The following is a 22,035-nucleotide window of genomic DNA, read 5'->3' on the forward strand; positions in this document are numbered from 1 at the left end:
GGAACCACCACCCCGGTCTGCCAATCCAGGGGTACCGCCCCCGATGTCCACGCGATGCTGCAAAGTCTTGTCAACCAAGACAGCCCCACAGCATCCAGAGCCTTAAGGAACTCCGGGCGGATCTCGTCCACCCCTGGGGCCTTGCCACCGAGGAGCTTTTTAACTACCTCAGCGACCTCAGCCCCAGAAATAGGAGAGTCCACCACAGATTCCCCAGGCACTGCTTCCTCATAGGAAGACGTGTTGGTGGGATTGAGGAGGTCTTCGAAGTATTCCTTCCACCTATCCACAACATCCGCAGTTGAGGTCAGCAGAACACCATCCGCACCATACACGGTGTTGATAGTGCACTGCTTCCCCTTCCTGAGGCGGCGTATGGTGGTCCAGAATCGCTTCGAAGCCGTCCGGAAGTAGTTTTCCATGGCTTCCCCGAACTCCTCCCATGTCTGAGTTTTTGCCTCCGCGACCGCTGAAGCTGCACACCGCTTGGCCTGTCGGTACCTGTCCACTGCTTCCGGAGTCCTATGAGCCAAAAGGACCCGATAGGACTCCTTCTTCAGCTTGACGGCATCCCTCACCGCTGGTGTCCACAAAGGGGTTTTAGGATTGCCGCCCCGACAGGCACCAACTACCTTGCGGCCACAGCTCCGATCTGCCGCCTCGACAATAGAGGTGCGGAACATGGTCCACTCGGACTCAATGTCCAGCACCTCCCTCGTGACATGTTCAAAGTTCTTCCGGAGGTGGGAATTGAAACTTTGTCTGACAGGAGACTCTGCCAGACGTTCCCAGCAGACCCTCACAATGCGTTTGCGCCTCCCAGGTCTGTCCGGCATCCTCCCCCACCATCGCAGCCAACTCACCACCGGGTGGTGATCGGTAGAAAGCTCCGCCCCTCTCTTCACCCGAGTGTCCAAAACATGAGGCCGCAAATCCGATGACACAACTACAAAGTCGATCATGGAACTGCGGCCTAGGGTGTCCTGGTGCCAAGTGCACATGTGGACACCCTTATGTTTGAACATGGTGTTTGTTATGGACAAACTGTGACGAGCACAAAAGTCCAATAACAAAACACCACTCGGGTTCAGATCCGGGCGGCCATTCTTCCCAATCACGCCTCTCCAGGTTTCACTGTTGTTGCCAACGTGAGCGTTGAAGTCTCCCAGTAGGACAAGGGAATCACCCGGGGGAGCACTCTCCAGTACTCCCTCGAGTGTTCCCAAAAAGGGTGGGTACTCTGAACTGCTGTTTGGTGCATAAGCACAAACAACAGTCAGGACCCGTCCCCCCACCCGAAGGCGGAGGGAGGCTACCCTTTCGTCCACCGGGTTGAACTCCAACGTACAGGTTTTGAGCCGGGGAGAAACAAGAATTGCCACCCCAGCCCGTCGCCTCTCACTGCCGGCAACGCCAGAGTGGAAGAGGGTCCAATCCCTCTCGAGAGAAGTGGTTCCAGAGCCCTTGCTGTGCGTCGAAGTGAGTCCGACTATATCCAGCCGGAATTTCTCGACTTCGCGCACTAGCTCAGGCTCTTTCCCCCCCAGTGAGGTGACGTTCCACGTCCCAAGAGCTAGCTTCTGTAGCCGAGGATCGGACCGCCAAGTGCCCTGCCTTCGGCTGCCGCCCAGCTCACATTGCACCCGACCTCTATGGCCCCTGCTATGGGTGGTGAGCCCATTGGAGGGGTGACCCATGTTGCCTCTTCGGGCTGTGCCCGGCCGGGCCCCATGGGAACAGGCCCGGCCACCAGGCGCTCGCCATCGTGCCCCAACTCCGGGCCTGGCTCCAGAGGGGGGCCCCGGTGACCCGCGTCCGGGCGAGGGAAATCTGGGTCCATGATTTTTCTTCTTCATAAAGGTCTTCGAGCTGCTCTTTGTCTGATCCCTCACCTAGAACCTGTTTGCCTTGGGAGACCCTACCAGGGGGCTTTATGCCCCCGGACAGCATAGCTCCTAGGATCATTGGGACACGCAAACTCCTCTACCACGATAAGGTTGCAGCTCAGAGAGGAGAGCACAGACATATTTTGAAAATAAATTAAACTTAAGCGAAAAATTTTAAAAATTCAGGGAATATAAATGCATGTTCATGTTTGCTATTATTCATACACTTTCCCGCGTGCCCTCTTTTCCGCTCTCACCCTTCTGTGTATCCAGCTTTTTTTGCTACAACTCCCTCAGATTTCTGCAGTGCACTCACACAAGTTTAGACGTTAAATTTGTAGAAAAAAAGACAACCAATCAGAGAACTGGACAAATGTACTCTGATTGGCTGCTTGGTCTCCAATTAGATCGCTCCGTAAAACAATATTCAACATGGCAGCGCTGCCTGTACGGAACGGAAAGTGACTTTAAAATGTAAGTACAGCTGTATTTATTTAAAAGATCTAAAAGCAGACATGTAAAGCTGGGTTGACAGCAGTGATATAAATGTGTTAAAGCAGTGGTCCCCCAACCTTTTTGTAGCTGTGTCAACGCTTGAAAATTTGTCCCGCGGCCCGGCGGGGGGGGGTTGGTTTTTTTGTTTTGTTTGTTTGTTATGAAAAAGGGAGTTTTTTTGGGTTGGTGCACTAATTGTAAGTGTATCTTGTGTTTTTTATGTTGGTTTAATAAAAAAATAAAAATAAAAATAAAAATTAATAAAAACTTATTCTGCGGCCCAATGGTTGGGGACCACTGTGTTAAAGGATGAGACCTCGACTATCGTAAAGTTGAAGCGACCTCCGTTCTCTTCGTTCACCCCGATAGAGGCCCTCCTATTCGGCCATTGCAGACAGCTTCATGCGCGGAGCTTTTCTCAACATTAAGAAGTAAAAGCCTTAAATCTTTTTTTTTTTTACACCTCTAATTTTACTACTCATTTTCTCCTGAATGGACTACTCTCCAGTTCATTCACTCGGCGCCAGTAGATTCCTGATGCTTCACTTGTCCACTTACGCTACTTGTTCCTGTGGCTCTGCCGAGTAGTGTGTACTTGCTCCTCTCCACACCTTTTATGTGCAATTTCGGTTTCTACACAGCTTTCGTGTGTGTGTGTGAGTTGTTGTGTCCTCACTTCCTATTGAGTGTGCTTATTGTTATCATTTTTATTCTTTCTTTTCTGTGTTGTGGTCCTACTCTGGCGAAGGCCGAACATGACAACATCATTGCAAAACAAAAAAGTTAGCCTGGCACGTCATACTTATTCAGATGAAAATGGTGATTTGAATAGCATCCTGAGTTGGTTGATAGAATCAATAAGAGCATTTTTGTTCTTTGAGTCCTATCTTGGCCATTTTGTCATTTAAACTACAGATGCACAAACTAAATAATGGCGGACGCGCCCAACGCAGTTTGCATAAATTTATACTGTATATAGATAATCTTCTGACATCGGCAATTTGGAACGTTCCAAGCGAACCGTTTGGCGGTAATAAAAAGGAAAGCAAGATCCATCCATCCATTTCCTACCGCTTGTCTCGTTCGGGGTCGCGGGGGGGTGCTGGAGCCTATCTCAGCTGCTTTATAAATATCTCCGCAACGCCACCACAATTTGATTTAAATTTTTCACTTCTTATATAGATCTCAAATGCACAAAAGCAAGTACAAACCCTGTTTCCATATGAGTAAGGAAATTGTGTTGGATGTAAATATAAACGGAATACAATGATTTGCAAATCCTTTTCCACCCATATTCAGTTGAATATGCTACAAAAAAAACATATTTGATGTTCAAATTGATAAACATTTTTTTGTTGTTGCAAATAATCATTAACTTTAGAATTTGATGCCAGCAACACGTGACAAAGAAGTTGGGAAAGGGGGCAATAAATACTGAGAAAGTTGAGGAATGCTCATCAAACACTTATTTGGAACATCCCACAGGTGTGCAGGCTAATTGGGAACAGGTGGTTGCCATGATTGGGTATAAAAGCAGATTCCATGAAGTAATTCACAAACAAGGATGGTGTGAGGGTCACCAATTTGTAAGCAAATTGTCGAATAGTTTTAGAACAACATTTCTCAACGAGCTATTAAAAGGAATTTAGGGGTTTTACCATCTACGGTCCGTAAAATCATCAAAAGGTTCAGAGAATCTGGAGAAATCACTGTACATAAGCGATGATATTACGGACCTTTGATCCCTCAGGCGGTACTGCATCAAAAACCGACATCAGTGTGTAAAGGATTAAACCCCATGGGCTCAGGAACACTTCAGAAAACCACTGTCAGTAACTACAGTTTGTTGCTACATCTGTAAGTGCAAGTTAAAACTCTACTATGCAAAGCAAAACCCATTTATCAATAACACCAAGGAACGCCGCTGGCTTTGCTGGGCCTGAGCTCATCTAAGATGGACTGATGCAAAGGAGAAAAGTGTTCTGTGGTCTGACGAGTCAACATTTCAAATTATATTTGGAAACTGTGGACGTGGCGTCCTCCAGAATAAAGAGGAAAATAACCATGCGGATTGTTATAGGCGCAAAGTTGAAAAGCCAGCATTTGTGATGGTATGGGGATGCATTAGTGCCCAAGGCATGGGTAACTTACACATCTGTGAAGACACCATTAATGCTGAATGGCCCATACAGGTTTTGGAGCAAATTATGTTGTCATCCAAGCAACGTTATCATGGACGCCTCTGCTTATTTTAGCAAGACAATGCCAAGCCACGTGTTACAGCAGCGTGGTTTCGTAGTAAAAGGGTGCGGGTACTTTCCTAGCCCGCCTGCAGTCCAGACATGTCTCCCATGGAAAATGTGTGGCGCATTATGAAGCGTAAAATACGACAGCAGAGACCCCGGACTGTTGAACGACTGAAGCTCTACATAAAACAAGAATGGGAAAGAATTCCACTTTCAAAGCTTCAACAATTAGTTTCCTCAGTTCCCAAACGTTTATTGAGTGTTGTTAAAAGAAAAAGTGATGTAACATAGTGGTGAACATGCCCTTTCCCAACTACTTTGGCACGTGTTGCAGCCATGAATTTCTAAGTTAATTATTATTTGCAAAAAAAAAAAAAAATGAGTTTGAACAAATATCTTGTCTTTGTAGTGCAATCACTTGAATATGGGATGAAAAGGATTTGCAAATCATTGTATTCCGTTTATATATACATCTAAAACAATTTCCCAACTCATATGAAAACGGGGTTTGTACCTATAGGTAAGAAAAAATAGTTTTGCATTATATGGCCCCTTCAACGTACAGTTGTGTAGATGTCACAATCGATGACTCGCCCACTGAAGGCATCATAGCAGTACAAATTAAATGTGTCTTCTTCACTTTATCCTAATGTACACATTTGACGATGTTAAATGTTAAATCCACATATTTTTGTTTTGGCGATGACTTAATCTCACAGGGAAAAGCATTTAATTGTCTCTCATTCATAACGAACCCTCACCCGTTTCTTATGTATGCCGTTAAAGAGCTGGGATTGGATATCTTCCTTGCCCCAACCCATCCTCAACACGAAACTAAATTGGCTTTTGTTTCTGTTAATATTTTCATTTTGCATGTATTCGTTAAATATAATGTCAGTTAATTGTGTTATCGTCTTAGTCAACGTGCCTTTGTTATGATTTGTTATTTGTTATTTTATTTTTACCTGCTCCGTTGTAAAAAACAAAAAAAACAAACCCAAATGAAATAAATAGCTTCCAGCCCAGGGACAGCTGACTTTTTGGGTCCATGACGCCGGGACTGATTGGTTGAGATACTGACATTGGGATTCTACTTAACTGTGTGTTTAGTCTGATTTATCTAACTTGTTCATGGTTGATTGCTATTCTAAATACTTTTATTTCATGATTGCATAATAACTGATTAGTTGACTAATCATTGGCAATTCTGATGATTGTGCAAGAATTGTTTATTAATCGCATTTTGAAACAAATAAGGCAAAATAGAGTACAGTACTTGGCCATAACCAGCACTGGTGCAGACAACATGGTGGAGGTGTGGTTAGCATATCTGCCTCACAGCAACTTGGCTGAAACCTGATCTTCCATTTGAGCTAAGAGAGCACAGCCTGTAAGTCAGGGCTATTCAACCACATAATGAAAAGGGCCGCAGTTTTAACAGCCAATGAGCTCAAGGGCCAGACATCGAAATTCCAATGTTACGTCAGAAAGTTCCTCCGCATGTTATATTCCTTTGAGACGGCGTTTAATTAATTTTAAAGTAAATATATTGGCTTTCAGCTGCATTTGGGCGGAAGGCGGGATACAGCCTGGACAAGGCCCGCGACCCCAAAAGGGACAAGCGGTAAAAAATGGATGGATGGATATCGTCATTCACACAACACTGTCAATAAATTAATTAGTCTGCCCTTGATATTCGTTCTCAGCGTGTGCAGCTCGACAGACAGTTAACAGCATGAAGAAACAGAAGCTTTTAAAGGACTGATGTTCCTTTTGAATTATTTTCCTTCCTCAGTTTTATTTCTATACTTCTTCCTTCATTTAGGTTTGTAAAACTGAAAATATACAAATAAAACACTACAACTACACAAGTATAACGTCCATTGTGTATTTTACATTATGTCCATTGTGTATTTTAAAATAGAAGGTTTAGTGTTAATACACTCATAAAATAAATAATTTGTTTAATTAACATGTTAACTATCTGTGTTGGCCCTGTGATGAGGTGGCGACTTCTCCAGGGTGTACACCGCCTTCCGCCCGAATGCAGCTGAGATAGGCTCCAGCACCCCCCACAACCCCAAAAGGGACAAGCGATATAAAATGGATGGATGGAAGATGTTAACGCAATATGCACACAGAAGTCCAACAACACCCACGGCAAACATGATTGTGACTCAACACAATTCAACCTGAGTTGTTATCGCCATCTACAGGTCAAATTTAGCGCTACATGTATTAAACGAGCTTTGCTCGCCAGAGTTACTCAGACACGACCACAAATTTAAATACAAAACAAACTAAATATCTTTATGCACATTATAATATAAATATATCTGACCAAGTTTGGTGATTAAGCGTACACGTATGGATTCCTAACGTTGTTGCTTGTCTGGAACAGTGGGTCCATCGCTTAAAAGGTTTGACAGAAAACAATGCTTCGAGCAGTGGCTCGGGCAGAACATTCATATTTTGTTGTCCATTTGCTGTTAAAAGTAAAATTGTTGCCATTTATTTAGATTTTTTTCAGGGTACGATAGTGCCATTTTTTGAGGTGTTTTCTTCTACTCACCCTACTGATGCTGCATTGTGGCATGTTAGCCTCACTGTTTCCCCTCGCAGGGTGGCGGGAGTACTGCATACGTGAGCAACCCTATTTTGAATGGTTGTGTCAAGCCTATTTGGTTGATGTCCGCGTGGCCCAAATAAAAAGCTTTTGCGCTAAATTTCAAATGACAATACTAACCACCGGGAATTTAACAGCGGTTTATCATTAATACCGTTAATCGTTACACCCCGAGTTAAGAAATAGAATAGAAATTGCCAGATGTGTAGAGTTAAGAGGTTGTTTATTGTTTAAAGGGACATCCCAAAGCCTAACTGACAAATGTCTGCATCATAAAAAGTTAAAGTTAAAGTCCCAACAATTGTCACAAACACACTCACACTAGGTGTGGTGAAATTTGTCCTCTGCATTTGACCCATCCCCGTGTTCACGTCTTGGGAGGTGAGGGGAGAAGTGAGCAGCAGTGTGCACCGCGCTCGGCAATCATTTGGTGATTCAACCCCCAATTCCAACCCTTGATGCTTAGTGCCAACCAGGGAGGCAATAGGACCCATTTTTTGTAGTCTTTGGAATGTCTTGGCTGGGGTTTGAACTCACGACCTCCCAGCCTCATGGCGGACACTCTAAACTCAAGGCCACTGAGCTGGTCCAAGGCCACTGATCTGGTAAAAAAGACCAGTTGAGCAGAAATGTCAATAGACAAAGGGGAATCATTCTCTGGGGACAATAAATGCCCAAGACAAATCACCAGACTTAGGTGCAGTAGACCACTTGCCTGAAAGACATCCACTAATAACTATCCTAAATAATTAATTCAACTGTTAAATGGAACACTAACTTTTCTCCATAAGCAGAGGTTATAGTTCATGCTGCAAAAGCTTAGTAATGGCTGCAGTCAATTCTGAAATGATTACCGGTACCAGGCCTCGGCTCGATTGGTACCGGGCCGTAGAACAATTTTTTATTAATTAATTAATTTATTTTTTATTAAATCAACATAAAAAACACAAGATACACTTACAATTAGTGCACCAACCTAAAAAAATTCCCTTTTTCATGACAAAAACCTCCCTTTTACATGACAAAGAAAAAAAAAAATAAATCAATAAAAATTTGTCCTGCGGGACAAATTATCAAGCGTTGACCAGTCCGCAGCTACAAAAAGGTTGGGGACCACTGTGATAGAAGACTGGATAAGTAAAAAAAAAGTTTGGTCTCAGACTAAGCTCTAAGGCAGGGGTCGGGAACCTTTTTGGCTGAGAAAGCCATGAAAGCCAAATATTTTAAAATGTATTTCCGTGAGAGCCGTATAGTATTTTTAACACTCAATACAACTGTCAGGTACAAACACTGATGACATCTATTGAACAGACAAGAAGCGAGGAATTAAACATAGCCTGGATTCAATTTAGCTCAATGAGGAGAAACGCGTAGACCTGTACCCTTGTACAGTGTCGTCCCACGCTCTGACAAGAGATTTCTACGCCTCCTCTTTTATTTGGACTTTCCCTGATTCCAACAACTAAATGCATGCATCTCTTATTCTTTTTAAAAAACAAAAAAAAACATTGTTTTTCTGAAGGTAACCAATAATAAATAAAATACTTTTGACCATTAATGGGACTTCTTGAACAGGTGTGATAGAAAACGGATGGTTGAATTAAAATGCATGAGAATGTTTTATGATTTGAACATTATTTTTAACACTGTGATTACCAGCGGAATTATTAATTACTTATCGAATTAAGCAATGTCAGCTAAGATTTATCTGAGAGCCAGATGCAGTCATCAAAAGAGCCACATCTGGCGCTAGAGCCATAGGTTCCCTACCCCTGCTCTAAGGGAAGGGGTCCAGACTGAGGCCAAGAAAAAGACTTGATAGCCTTAAGCCCACATAAAAATGTTACATTCTATAGAATCCACAAAGCTTGGAATGGGGGCAGGGGGGCTACTGTGGCAGGCTGTGGTTGGGGTGTGTGTGCATATGCCCATCGTCCAGGGTGTAGATGTTGTGTCTATAGGAGTTGCTCTGCAGGCTTTTCGAGCAAAGTTCAACTCCAAAGTATTGTTGAATGAGGGAGGCAGGTCAGTGCGGTTATCACTGAGGTGTCCTCCAGGGATGTTTTCAGAACAGCCTTCTTCTGTTGTGAGCAGCGTCAAGGCCATTTGAGGGAGTTGAATTTAAATAAGGAATGTTGCTTTACAAGCGAGCAAACATTTTATTGGCTTGTCTGATCTAATCATCTTTGCTTGCTCTGAAGTTGATCCATTTTTGCATTTCAGCAAGCCTTTCAGTGAAGTGATCCAACTTATGATTCAGTTCAGAAATCGGTAGAGTCTGTGTTCCCACAGCTCGACCCATGCCTCTCATTGCGACGGGCAGCTTTTGGGCTCCTTGAACGGCGGCCATCGTCTTCCAAATTTGACGATACACCAAAGTAATGCCCAGCCCAATCAGCAGATGCCCTTTGATCATGGTTCCAAACAGATAGTCTTCCACGTCCTCGACGGAAAGCACTGAGAAGCACATGATTCTCCATTTCTCGTAGATGTCCCTCACGTACCCCAAAGCGATCGTTCAGGCCAGAACAGCCATGCTCCCCCGAACCAATTTTCCTCGTCGAGAAGATTTTGTCAATTGAGTCCAGAGTCCAACTTATCAATTACATGTTAGGTGTTTATATTTCAGGGAACAGCTTAGAAAAATAAGCTCCTAAAAGCTTATTTTTATTATTTTTAAAGCCTTTTTTGTTGGTAATTTATTTGATAGTATTGCTTCATAGTGACCCAAGAAAAATTTTGTTGTTATTATTTTTCCCTCATTTTGACTGTAGTAATGACATCATAGCACCTCAAAAGCCAAAAGGCAATAGATGACATTGGCTTTCTTGGCTTAAGTCTCTATGTCTTTATGAGGTTATTATGTTGTGATCCAAAACATTATTGGCGATTAATACTTAACTGTTTTCATTATTTATGCATATCGATAAAGACACCTGTTGCATTTTGGATGCATTGTTTGGTTATTAGCAGGCGCATTGGCATTCTTCATTGCTGCATCGGACACTTTTCCATGTGAAACATTTTTGCCACAGTCATTTGTGTTCAGTAAGGCTACTTTTATATTGAACATGCTTGTGTTGTTTATTATGGATGGATGGATGGATGGATGGTTGGATGGATGGATTTAATTGAAAAAATGAGAACTGAAGTCATACAAATTGAGTATTTTCTTAGCCCTCCCATTAAACTGTCAAGCCCCCTGTACCCCAGGAGAGAATCGAGCCAATATAGATGTGCGTAGTGTGCCCGGGTGAGCCCCCAATTTTTGCTTGGTTAGTTGGCATTAGAGGCTGTTCCTGGTGGACACCTTAGCTTTCGTCTTCTCGATGTATACTTTTTAACTGAGGGTACAGTCTAAACGGAGCCCCAGATGGACTGGGTGCTGATGGTTCTTGAGTTATATTACGTCCCAGATTACGTAAAGCAACTGTTGGGCGTCTCTATTCTTGAGATGGAAGCTGCAGAATTGAGTTTTCCTGGGGACTATCGAGAGTATTATTGTGTTGTTTATCATGGATGGATGGATGGATTTAATTGAAAAAATGAGAACTGAAGTCATAAAAATTTAGTATTTTCTTAGCCCTTCCACAAACCTGTCAAGCCCCCTCTACCCCAGGAGAGCATCGAGCCAATGCAGATGTGCGTAGTGTGCCCGGGTAAACCCCCATTTTTACTTCGTTAGTTGGCATAAGAGGCTGTTCCTGGTGGACACCTTAGCTTTCGTCTTCTCGATGTGTACTTAGTAACTGAGGGTACAGTCTAAACGGAGCCCCAGATAAACTGTGTGCTGATGGTTCTTGAGTTATATTACATCCCAGATTACGTAAAGCAATCGTTGGGCCTCTCTATTCTTGAGATGGAAGCTGCAGAATTGGGTTTTCCCGGGGACTACCAAGAGTATTATTATAACTAAGTTTTATCCAAAAAATGTATACAATAAATAATAGGGATGTAACGATTAATCAGTGTATCTCTATATCAATTAATATTTCTAAGATTCAACTACATAGATCTTTGCTCTGCAAGTTTGCATTTTCAAAAGATAGGTATCAATCCAACTAGGGCTGGGCGATATATCGATACACTCGATATATCGCGGGTTTGTCTCTCTGCGATATATCCATCCATCCATCCATCCATCATCTTCCGCTTATCCGAGGTCGGGTCGCGGGGGCAGCAGCCTAAGCAGGGAAGCCCAGACTTCCCTCTCTCCAGCCACTTCGTCTAGCTCTTCCCGGGGGATCCCGAGGCGTTCCCAGGCCAGCCGGGAGACATAGTCTTCCCAACGTGTCCTGGGTCTTCTCCGTGGCCTCCTACAAGCTGGACGTGCCCTAAACACCTCCGTAGGGAGGCGTTCGGGTGGCATCCTGACCAGATGCCCGAACCACCTCATCTGGCTCCTCTCGATGTGGAGGAGCAGCGGCTTTACGTTGAGCTCCTCCCAGATGGCAGAGCTTCTCACCCTAAGGGAGAGCCCCGCCACACGGCGGAGGAAATTCATTTCGGCCGCTTGTACCCGTGATCTTATCCTTTCGGTGATGACCCAAAGCTCATGACCATAGGTGAGGATGGGAACGTAGATCGACCGGTAAATTGAGAGCTTTGCCTTCCGGCTCAGCTCCTTCTTCACCACAACGGATCGATACAACGTCCGCATTACTGAAGACGCCGCACCGATCCGCCTGTCGATCTCACGATCCACTCTTCCCCCACTCGTGAACAAGACTCCTAGGTACTTGAACTCCTCCACTTGGGGCAGGGTCTCCCCCCCAACCCGGAGATGGCACTCCAACCTTTTCCGGGCGAGAACCATGGACTCGGAACTCTTTCCATGTCCGAGTTTTTGCCTCCGCGACCGCTAAAGCTGCACACCGCTTGGCCCGTCGGTACCCGTCCACTGCCTCCGGAGTCCTATGAGCCAAAAGAACCCGATAGGACTCCTTCTTCAGCTTGACGGTATCCCTCACTGCTGGTGTCCACCAACGGGTTCTGGGATTACCGCCACGACAGGCACCAACAACCTTGCGGCCACAGCTCCAATCAGCCGCCTCGACAATAGAGGTTCGGAACATGGTCCACTCGGACTCAATGTCCCGCACCTCCCTCGTGACATGTTCAAAGTTCTCCCGGAGGTGTGAATTGAAACTCTCTCTGACAGGAGACTCTGCCAGACGTTCCCAGCAGACCCTCACAATGCGCTTGGGCCTGCCAGGTCTGTCCGGCATCATCCCCCACCATCGCAGCCAACTCACCACCAGGTGGTGATCGGTAGAAAGCTCCGCCCCTCTCTTCACCCGAGTAGAAAATGACTATATCGTGATATTCAAGTATAGGTTCTCACGCAGTTGCTTTTAGCTGTGAACATTAAACTGCATGTGTTCCGTCGTCTTTCTTGTCTCTCCTTCTCACAGACACTTAAAACAAGCGCACCTTCTTACATATGTCACACATGCAACATCACACGCCCTCCTTGACCAGAGAGGTAGCGGCATTGGGTAATATTAGCTGTGATGCTAACGGTGTGTTGCGAGTGGTTATATGAGAGAGAGAAAGTGTGAATCTGGTAACAAATGGAAGAAGAAATAATTCCCCAAAAAAACAGCACAGGGTTCATCGTCTGGCGGTGGTTTGGCTTCAAGCGGGAACATGTTGGAACATTTATACGGCAGAAGCGTTGCTACCAAAAGTAGCAACACTGCTAATGTATCATCATTTGAAAAGTCACCCGCTAGATAATGAGGCGTGCTTGAAACTGCATGTCAACATCTCCGTTCGGTCAACAAATAGTCAACAACATAGCGTCCGCAGTAACCTACCAAATAGCGATTTGTTTTTCTATTATGCAGCTCATTTTTATTTGACACTTATTGAAATATCTTGTGTGACATCATGCACAAAAGTGCACTTTATTTGTTTTAAACTATTGTAATGGCGTTCTGTACAAAAAGTGCACTTTAATTTAGTGTTGTTTTGATATGTCATCTTAGTGACATCGTGCACAAAAGTGCACTAATAGCTTGTTTTAAAATGTCTCTGACAATCTTGCAATTTCTATGAATGAATGTTTGTGCCACTGCTTGATAACTGTTTAATAAAATACAGTTTTGGTCAATTGACTTAGTTGTGATTTACCTCTCTGCATGAAAAATTTGCATATATTAATGCAGTATGAAGTATGTTTTAATGTAGACACATAGAATCATCATACTGCTGTGATTATATGCATCAAGTGTTAATTCAAGGTTAAGGCAAAATATCAAGATATCAATCAATCAATCAATCAATGTTTACTTATATAGCCCTAAATCACTAGTGTCTCAAAGGGCTGCACAAACCACAACACGAACCACTACGACATCCTCGGTAGGCCCACATAGGGGCAAGGAAAACTCACACATATCGTGTATTACAATATGGCCTAAAAATATTTAGATAATAAAAAAAAGGCCATATCGCCCAGCCCTAAATTTAACCCCGCATTATTGACAAAAAATTGGCCAATCAAAAAAGAAAGATTATTACAATGGCATAATGTTGTAATGTGTGGCATCTTGAGACAAGAATATGTTGATTATCTAAAAGTCTGAGTGACTTGCTTCACTCATCATTCCAGCAGTTGAATAATAAAATCTAAAAAGCTCAAATTTTGGGCAAAAAATAAAAAAATCGCAATTAGGATTTTTCCTAAAATCATGCAGCCCAACAATAATGGCTATGAGATGTAATCTCAAGTTTAAGATGTCTTCAATACCAAAAGACTGATACAAAGTAGTAAAGGGCAAGATGGCCTAAAATCTGTATTGTGATATTGGAGCCTCCTGCGATAACGATATATATCAGAAAATATTATTTGGTATACAGAAATATAATATGGGCCCGAGCTTAGCTAAAATGGACTGATGAAAAGTGGAATATGTTCTATGGTCTGACGAGTCCACATTTCAAATTGTTTTTGAAAACTGTGGACGTGGTGTCCTCCGGAACAAAGAGGAAAAGAACCATTCAAAAGTCAGCATCTCTGACGATATGGGGGTGTATTAGTGCCCAAGGCATGGTAACTTACACATCTGTCAAGGCACCATTAATACTTAAAAGGTACATACAGGTTTTGGAGCAACATATGTTGCCATTCAAGCAACGTTGTCATGGACGCCCCGTTATTATTTCAGCAAGACAATGCCAACCCACGTGTTACAACAGTGGGGCCTCCTAGTAAAAGAGTGTGGGTACTAGACTGGCCTGCCCTTAGTCTAGATCTGTCTCCTATTGAAAATGTGTGGCGCATTACGAAGCCTAAAATACGACAACTGAGACTCCGGACTGTTGAACAACTTAAGCTGTACATCAAGCAAGAATGGGAAATAATTCCACCTGAAAACTTCAAAAATGGGTCTCCTCAGTTCCCAAACGTTTACTGAGTGTTGTTAAAACGGAAAGGCCATGCAACACAATGGTAAAAATGCACTTGAGCCAACTTTTTGCAATGTGTTGCTGCCATTAAATTCTAAGTTAAATGATAAATGATAAATGGGTTGTACTTGTATAGCGCTTTTCTACCTTCAAGGTACTCAAAGCGCTTTGACACTACTTCCACATTTACCCATTCACACACACATTCACACACTGATGGAGGGAGCTGCCATGCAAGGCGCCAACCAGCACCCATCAGGAGCAAGGGTGAAGTGTCTTGCTCAGGACACAACGGACGTGACGAGGTTGGTACTAGGTGGGATTTGAACCAGGGACGCTCGGGTGGCGCACGGCCACTCTCCCCACTGCGCCACGCCGTCCCTGTTAATGATTAGTTAATAAGTTAATAAGTTAATGATTATTTGCAAAAAATTAAATGTTTCTTGGTTCGATCATTAAATATCTTGTCTTTGCAGTATATTCAATTGAATGTAAGTTGAAAAGGATTTGCAAATCATCGTATTCTGTTTTTATTTACGATTTACACAACATGCCAACTTCAGTGGTTTTGGGTTTTGTAGTTACAGGGGGCCTTATTAGTCATCCCGATATTGCTACTGATCCTTCAAATTTCATGAAATCCAAAATGTTTTAATCACAATTATAATCTGACACAAACAAGATGATGGTGTACCAATATTAATTACATTTTTAAATAATGACCTACTATCGGCTCTGATTTAAATCCTTTGGTTTTTTTTCTTAAAGCCCTCCTGTATTAATTTCTTAAATTAGTAAACAATACCAAAATCGACAAAATATTTTTAATAGTAATAAATATCGACCTAACCACTGTGGTATGGACCTGATACTATACTGCTTGGAATTGTTACAGTCAATATTTGTATTGATACACCCACCTTTGTTTCCATTCAAGAGCTCTAGCATACGGTTAGCATAATACTGTTTCTTCCTATGGTGTGTAGTGTAGCATGTCCCTGTCCTCCTGGGAAGATACACTTAAGAAACTTAGTTTATTTACCACCTTGATGGCGAGAAATACAGACATAGAACTGGCTCTGTACTGTGGAGGGACGTTGGCAAGGACGCTACATTGCTTTGAGTATGCGATCTTTCGTTTGTTGCAGTCAAATTTGTGGACACCGTTAGAATGACTCATAAGCATGCATTATCACGATACAACTATAGTATTAAAAGCTCAATTGTCGGCCAAATTGATATATTTTACAACGTAATTTGTAATATTTGTAATCCTTTTGACAACTTTCCCTTCATCGATAGCACTTGAGCGGCTCCCTCTTCATCACCACTTTTCCTTTGACTCGCCACCACCCCCATGAACACTCGTTGACCCAGTGGACTTATCGTCTCTTTTGCTATACAAAGAAAGAAGAACTCTTCATTGGGGCAAACTTTTGCAGAAGCTTGCTTGTGGTGCCTATGTATGATAATGCTTTTGCGGGCGTGAGACCAACGCTGTAACGTTTACCTAAAACATGTTTTAAATGTGCAGCACAGTGGAAGACGGGTTAGTGCATGTGCCTCACAATACAAAGGTCCTGAGTAGTCCTGAGTTCAATCCCAGGCTTGGGATCTTTCTGTGTGGAGTTTGCATGTTCTACCCGTGACTGTGTGGGTTCCCTCCGGGTACTCCGGCTTCCTCCTACTTCCAAAGACATGTACCTGGGGATAGGTTGATTGGCAACACTAAAAATTGGCCCTAGTGTGTGAATGTGAGTGTGAATGTTGTCTGTCTATCTGTGTTGGCCCTGCGATGAGGGAGCGACTTGTCCAGGGTGTACCCCACCTTCCGCCCGATTGTACCTGAGATAGGCGCCAGCGCCCCCCGCAACCCCAAAAGGGAATAAGTGGTAGAAAATAGATGGATGGATGTTTTATATGTGCAGCACAGTGGAACAGGGGTTAGTGCACGTGCCTCACAATACAAAGGTCCTGAGTAGTCTTGGGTTCAATCCCGGGCTCGGGATCCTTCTGTGTGGAGTTTGCATGTTCTCCCCGTGACTGTGTGGGTTCCCTCCGGGTACTGCGGCTTCCTCCCACCGCCAAAAACATGCATTCTGGGGATAGGTTGATTGGCAACATTAAATGGTCTCTAGTGTGTGAATGTGAGTGTGAATGTTTGTGTCTATCTGTGACGAGGTGGCAACTTGTCCAGGGTGTACCTGCCTTCCACCCGCATGCAGCTGAGATAGTCTTCAGCACCCCCGCAACTACAAACGGGACACGCGGTAGAAAATGGATGGATGGATGTTTTAAATGAAATCTTCCAGAAGACCCGTCCTCTGAGCGTTCACAGGTCGTCTTTATTATCATTTGTTCGTATATACATTTGTCTTTAAGTCCAAAATAGGGTGCCCGTCCCTGACAGCTCGCAAATGATCTACTTGAAACAAATTAAAATATATCGTTTTGGTTGTGTAGTGGAGATTATTGGCACTGATCATAGTATCCTGGAATTTCTACATTTATTGGTCATTTTCACAGTATGTATTGGATGTGATTGTGGACTGGCATGTCTTTAATTTCTGAATTGGGCTAGACCACAATCAACTTTATAATTATGATTTTTTATATATATATATATATACTCGTGTTTCCTGAGAAGAAACGGAGGCGAGAGAAGGATATGCAGCAGAGTTTTATGCTGACTCTCAGCACCGCACTGCGCCCTCCGCATCCACCCAACACACAAACCATAAAGAGCCTATAACTCGCCTTCATGGACACACTGGAACATTCCTCCATGTCTCCCGCATCAAAGCGCCGCCCGCACCAGGCATTTTGACCAAATGACTCGTAGCGTTGGCAGCTGCCATCAATAATGCGGTAAAATGACTGCCCCAACGGCGCCTGCATCTACACGGACACGTTTTAAAAGAAGCCGTTGTACGCGACACAGTGATGACTTACAGTTCGCAGAAACTGGATTTCATCCTCGCCTTCTCCTCCATCAGCCATGGTTCGCGCTCACCGTGGGACGCTCCCACTGTCGCAGTGTGTGTCGGTGCGCGGCGGTCCAGGACGTGAGTGTGCGCGCGCGCGTGTACGTGTTTTGAACAGAATCAAGTCTAATATGGCTCTCTTATTGGCGCGTGCACGCGATGGGAGGAGCTACACAGGTGTGTGCGCGGATTAAATGTAGCATCCCCTGTCGGCCATTTTGGGGATAAAGAGAGGTCGTCCCAGGAAGAAATAATGACTTTGCAGATTTCTCTGGAATTGATGTCAGGACCAAATCTTTACAACGGGCTGTTGCTGAAAATGTAAGCTACCATTATTTGCCTCAATACGAACTTCCTCATTCTGTGTCTACATCGGGGTTGTCAAACATGATTCGATCCGGCCCTCGAGGATGAGTTTGCTGAGTGTAAAATTGAGCTGCATTTTTAATTGAAAGAAACTGCTGTTCTAAATGTGTCCATTGGATGTCCCAATAGCAATTCTGTTAGGCAAGCAAATAATGTACACCAAGCAAGGGGTACACTATTAAGTGGGGCCTTTTTTTTTTTTGATTGATCCATCCATCCATCTTCTTCCGCTTATCCGAGGTCGGGTCGCGGGGGCAGCAGCCTAAGCAGGGAAGCCCAGACTTCCCTCACCCCAGCCACTTCGTCTAGCTCTTCCCGGGGGATCCCGAGGCGTTCCCAGGCCAGCCGGGAGACATTGTCTTCCCAACGTGTCCTGGGTCTTCCCCGTGGCCTCCTACCGGTTGGATGAGCCCTAAACACCTCCCTAGGGAGGCGTTCGAGTGGCATCCTGACCAGATGCCTGAGCCACCTCATCTGGCTCCTCTCGATGTGGAGGAGCAGCGGCTTTACTTTGAGCTCCTCTCGGATGGCAGAGCTTTTCACCCTATTTCTAAGGAACAGCCCTTAGAAATAGGGTCGCTTGTACCCGTGATCTTATCCTTTCAGCCATGACCCAAAGCTCATGACCATAGGTGAGGATGGGAACGTAGATCGACCGGTAAATTGAGAGCTTTGCCTTCCGGCTCAGCTCCTTCTTCACCACAACGGATCGATACAATGTCCGCATTACTGAAGACGCCGCACCGATCCACCTGTCGATCTCACGATCCACTCTTCCCCCACTCGTGAACAAGACTACCAGGTACTTAAACTCCTCCACTTGGGGCAGGGTCTCCTCCCCAACCCGGAGATGGCACTCCACCCTTTTTGATTGATTGCAACTTTTATTAGTAGATTGCACAGTTCAGTACATATTCTGTACAATTGATAAATAAATGATAAACGGGTTGTACTTGTATAGTGCTTTTCTACCTTCAAGGTACTCAAAGCGCTTTGACACTACTTCCACATTTACCCATTCACACACACATTCACACACTGATGGAGGGAGCTGCCATGCAAAGCGCTAACCAGCACCCATCAGGAGCAAGGGTGAAGTGTCTTGCTCAGGACACAATGGACGTGACGAGGTTGGTACTAGGGGGGGTGATTAAACCAGGGACCCTCGGGTAGCGCACGACCACTCTCCCACTGCGCCACGCCCTCTATTTGGAAAAAAACATACAAAAATAACTAAAAACTTGATGAAAAATAAACAAGTGATTCAATTGACCACTAAATGGTAACACCCAAATAAGTTTTTCAACTTGCTTAAGTCAGGGTCCACGTTAATCAATACATGGTATGATGTATACCCCCCTGTGAACATTTTTTTAATTCAAGTACCCCCTAATCAGAGCAAAGCATTTTTGGTTTAAAAAAGAAGATAAAGAAGTAAAATACAGCACTATGTCATCAGTTTCTGATTTATTAAATTGTATAACAGTGCAAAATATTGCTCATTTGTAGTGGCCTTTCTTGAACTATTTGGAAAAAAATATACAAAAATAACTAAAAACTTGTTGAAAAATAAACAAGTGATTCAACTATAAATAAAGATTTATACACATAGACGTAACCATCCACTTAAAGTGCCCTCTTTCGGGGTTGTAATAGAGATCCATCTAAATTCCTGAACTTATTTCTAAACATTTCTTCAAAAAAAAAAAAATCTTTAACATCAATATTTATGGAACATGTCCACAAAAAAATCTAGCTGTCAACACTGAATATTGAATTGTTGCATTTATTTTCACAGTTTATGAACTTATGTTCATATTTTGTTGAAGTATATTCAATAAATATATTTATAAAGGATTTTTGTATTGTTGCTATTTTTAAGAATATTTAAAAAAAAATCTCCCGTACCCCTTGGCATACCTTCAAGTACCCCCAGGGGTACGCGTACCCCCATTTGAGAACCACTGGCCTAGTGGTTAGAGCAGCCCTGGGCAATTATTTTGACTCGGGGGCGAAATTTACAGAAAAAAAATGTGTCTGGGGGCCGGTATTTATATTTTTAGGAAAACTAATACAAAACCTCACAATAAAGTCTAATTGAATGCTAAAATTGTTATGACAGACAGCAAAAAAACGGAATGGAATTTTATTTTTTTCTATGAACGATAAAACCCTGAATATTGAGAATATATGAATGTCACAGCCCCTCTCAATCGACATTTTACAATCAAGCCAAATGCAACAAAAATGCAATAAACATAGTGAAAAAATAACGTTAAGGGTAAAAAAAACAAACATTTACAATCTGATATATATATCACTAAGATTTAGAACTTTGTTGTAAAAATCTCCCTCCACGTCTGTCCCTAGCACCCACATTTCAGGCTGGCCGCTCTGTACGGTATACGGGTATTAGTATAGTACCGCAATACTAATGAATCATAAACGGTACCATACCGCCTCTGAAAAGAACCGGTCGGCCAAACCTTAAGATTTTTTGTTTAAAAAAAAGCCAATATTGCTATTTTTTTCTGGTCCCATTTATTTAGAAATGCATCAAAGTACCGAAAAGTATCAAAATAATATTGGTATCAGGACAACACTAGTCACTAAAATATCATGCAAATTGAAATATGTTTTACAGTTCAAGATTTATGGTAATCTGAAAACATCACTGCACATCATAATGGCAGCTACACTTTCCATCTTAAAGATCTAAAAAATGTTTTTGGTAATGTCCGGCGGGCCAGATTGAAAGGCTTAATGGGCGGCATGTGGCCCCTGGGCCTTAATTTGCCCAGGTCTGGGTTATAGTGTCCGCCTTGAGATCTGTAGATTGTGAGTTCAAACCCCGGCTGAGTCATACCAAAGACTATAAAAATGGGACCCGTTACCTCCCTGCTTGGCACTCTGCATCAAGGGTTGGAATTGGGGGTTTAAACACCAAAAATGATTCCCGGGCGTGGCCACCGCTGCTGCCCACTGCTCCCCTCATCTGCCAGGGGGTGATCAAGGGTGATGGGTTAAATGCATAGAATAATTTTGCCACACCTAGTGTGTGTGTGACAATCATTGGTACTTTAACTTTAAAACAAACGGGAGTCAAATAAACAATGTTACAGGGGTTAGTGAGTGTGCCTCACAATACGAAGGTCCTGGGTTCGATCCTCTGTGTGGAGTTTGCATGTCCTTCCCGTGAATGCGTGGGTTCCCTCTGGGTACCTTCCACTTCCAAACACATGCACCTGGGGATAGGTTGATTGGCAACACTAAATGGTCTCTAATGTGTAAAATGTTGTCTATCTTTGTTGTCCCTGCGATTAGGTGGCGACTTGTCCAGGGTGTACCCCGCCTGAATGCAGCTGATAGGCTCCAGCACCCCCCGTGACCCCGAAAGGGACAAGCGGTAGGAAATGGATGGAGGAATGGATAACCCCACTTAAAATGCTGCATAAGACACTGCACATTGTTACAGTTTTATGACAATGATTGTTTTTCTTTGCCAATTTAAGGAAAGTGAACTGTAGAAATGAAAAATGAGGTAGTTGATACATCGAATTGTTTTTATGTGTGCTTTGTGTTCAATCTTAAAGTTTACTTGCCTTGTAGATACACTGAGATTAGGTCTAAATTCATTGTGTTCTTCATGTTGTTTTTGAAACTGCACCATTTTTTTCCTCAGAATTTTCAACTAACTTGAAGTGTTTTGTCAAGAGGATTATTCGTAATATGTACATTTTCAGAAAGTGCTTGTTCTATTATTGGCCAAAGTAAAACAGAGAAAACAATCTGAAGTGTCGTAGTTGTATTTTTACCAGTCCGGCCCACGTGGGAATAGATTTTCCTCCAAACGGCCCCTGAGCTAAAATGAGTCTGACACCCATCCATCCATCCGTTTTCTACCGCTTATTCCAGGGGTAGGGAACCTATGGCTCTAGAGCCAGATGTGGCTCTTTTGATGACTGCATCTGGCTCTCAGATAAATCTTAGCTGACATTGCTTAACACGATAAGTAATTA

At 43.3% G+C, this 22,035-nt stretch overlaps 1 protein-coding gene across 8 annotated transcripts in view; it reads right to left on the reverse strand.

Annotated features, from left to right (window-relative positions):
- Window positions 1–17,761, reverse strand: part of ryr2a (ryanodine receptor 2a (cardiac)) — a 310,189-nt gene extending 292,428 nt beyond the window's left edge. For all 8 annotated transcript variants that reach the window (XM_061908696.1, XM_061908695.1, XM_061908691.1 and 5 more), the window contains exon 1: window positions 17,619–17,761. In XM_061908696.1, coding sequence (XP_061764680.1) covers window positions 17,619–17,666 — 48 coding nt within the window. In that variant the 5' untranslated portion in view covers window positions 17,667–17,761. The remainder of the gene's footprint in view (window positions 1–17,618) is intronic.
- Between the last annotated feature and the right edge of the window lie 4,274 nt (window positions 17,762–22,035).

The sequence above is a fragment of the Nerophis ophidion genome, linkage group LG08 (assembly GCF_033978795.1).
Source record: "Nerophis ophidion isolate RoL-2023_Sa linkage group LG08, RoL_Noph_v1.0, whole genome shotgun sequence".
NCBI lineage: Eukaryota > Metazoa > Chordata > Actinopteri > Syngnathiformes > Syngnathidae > Nerophis > Nerophis ophidion.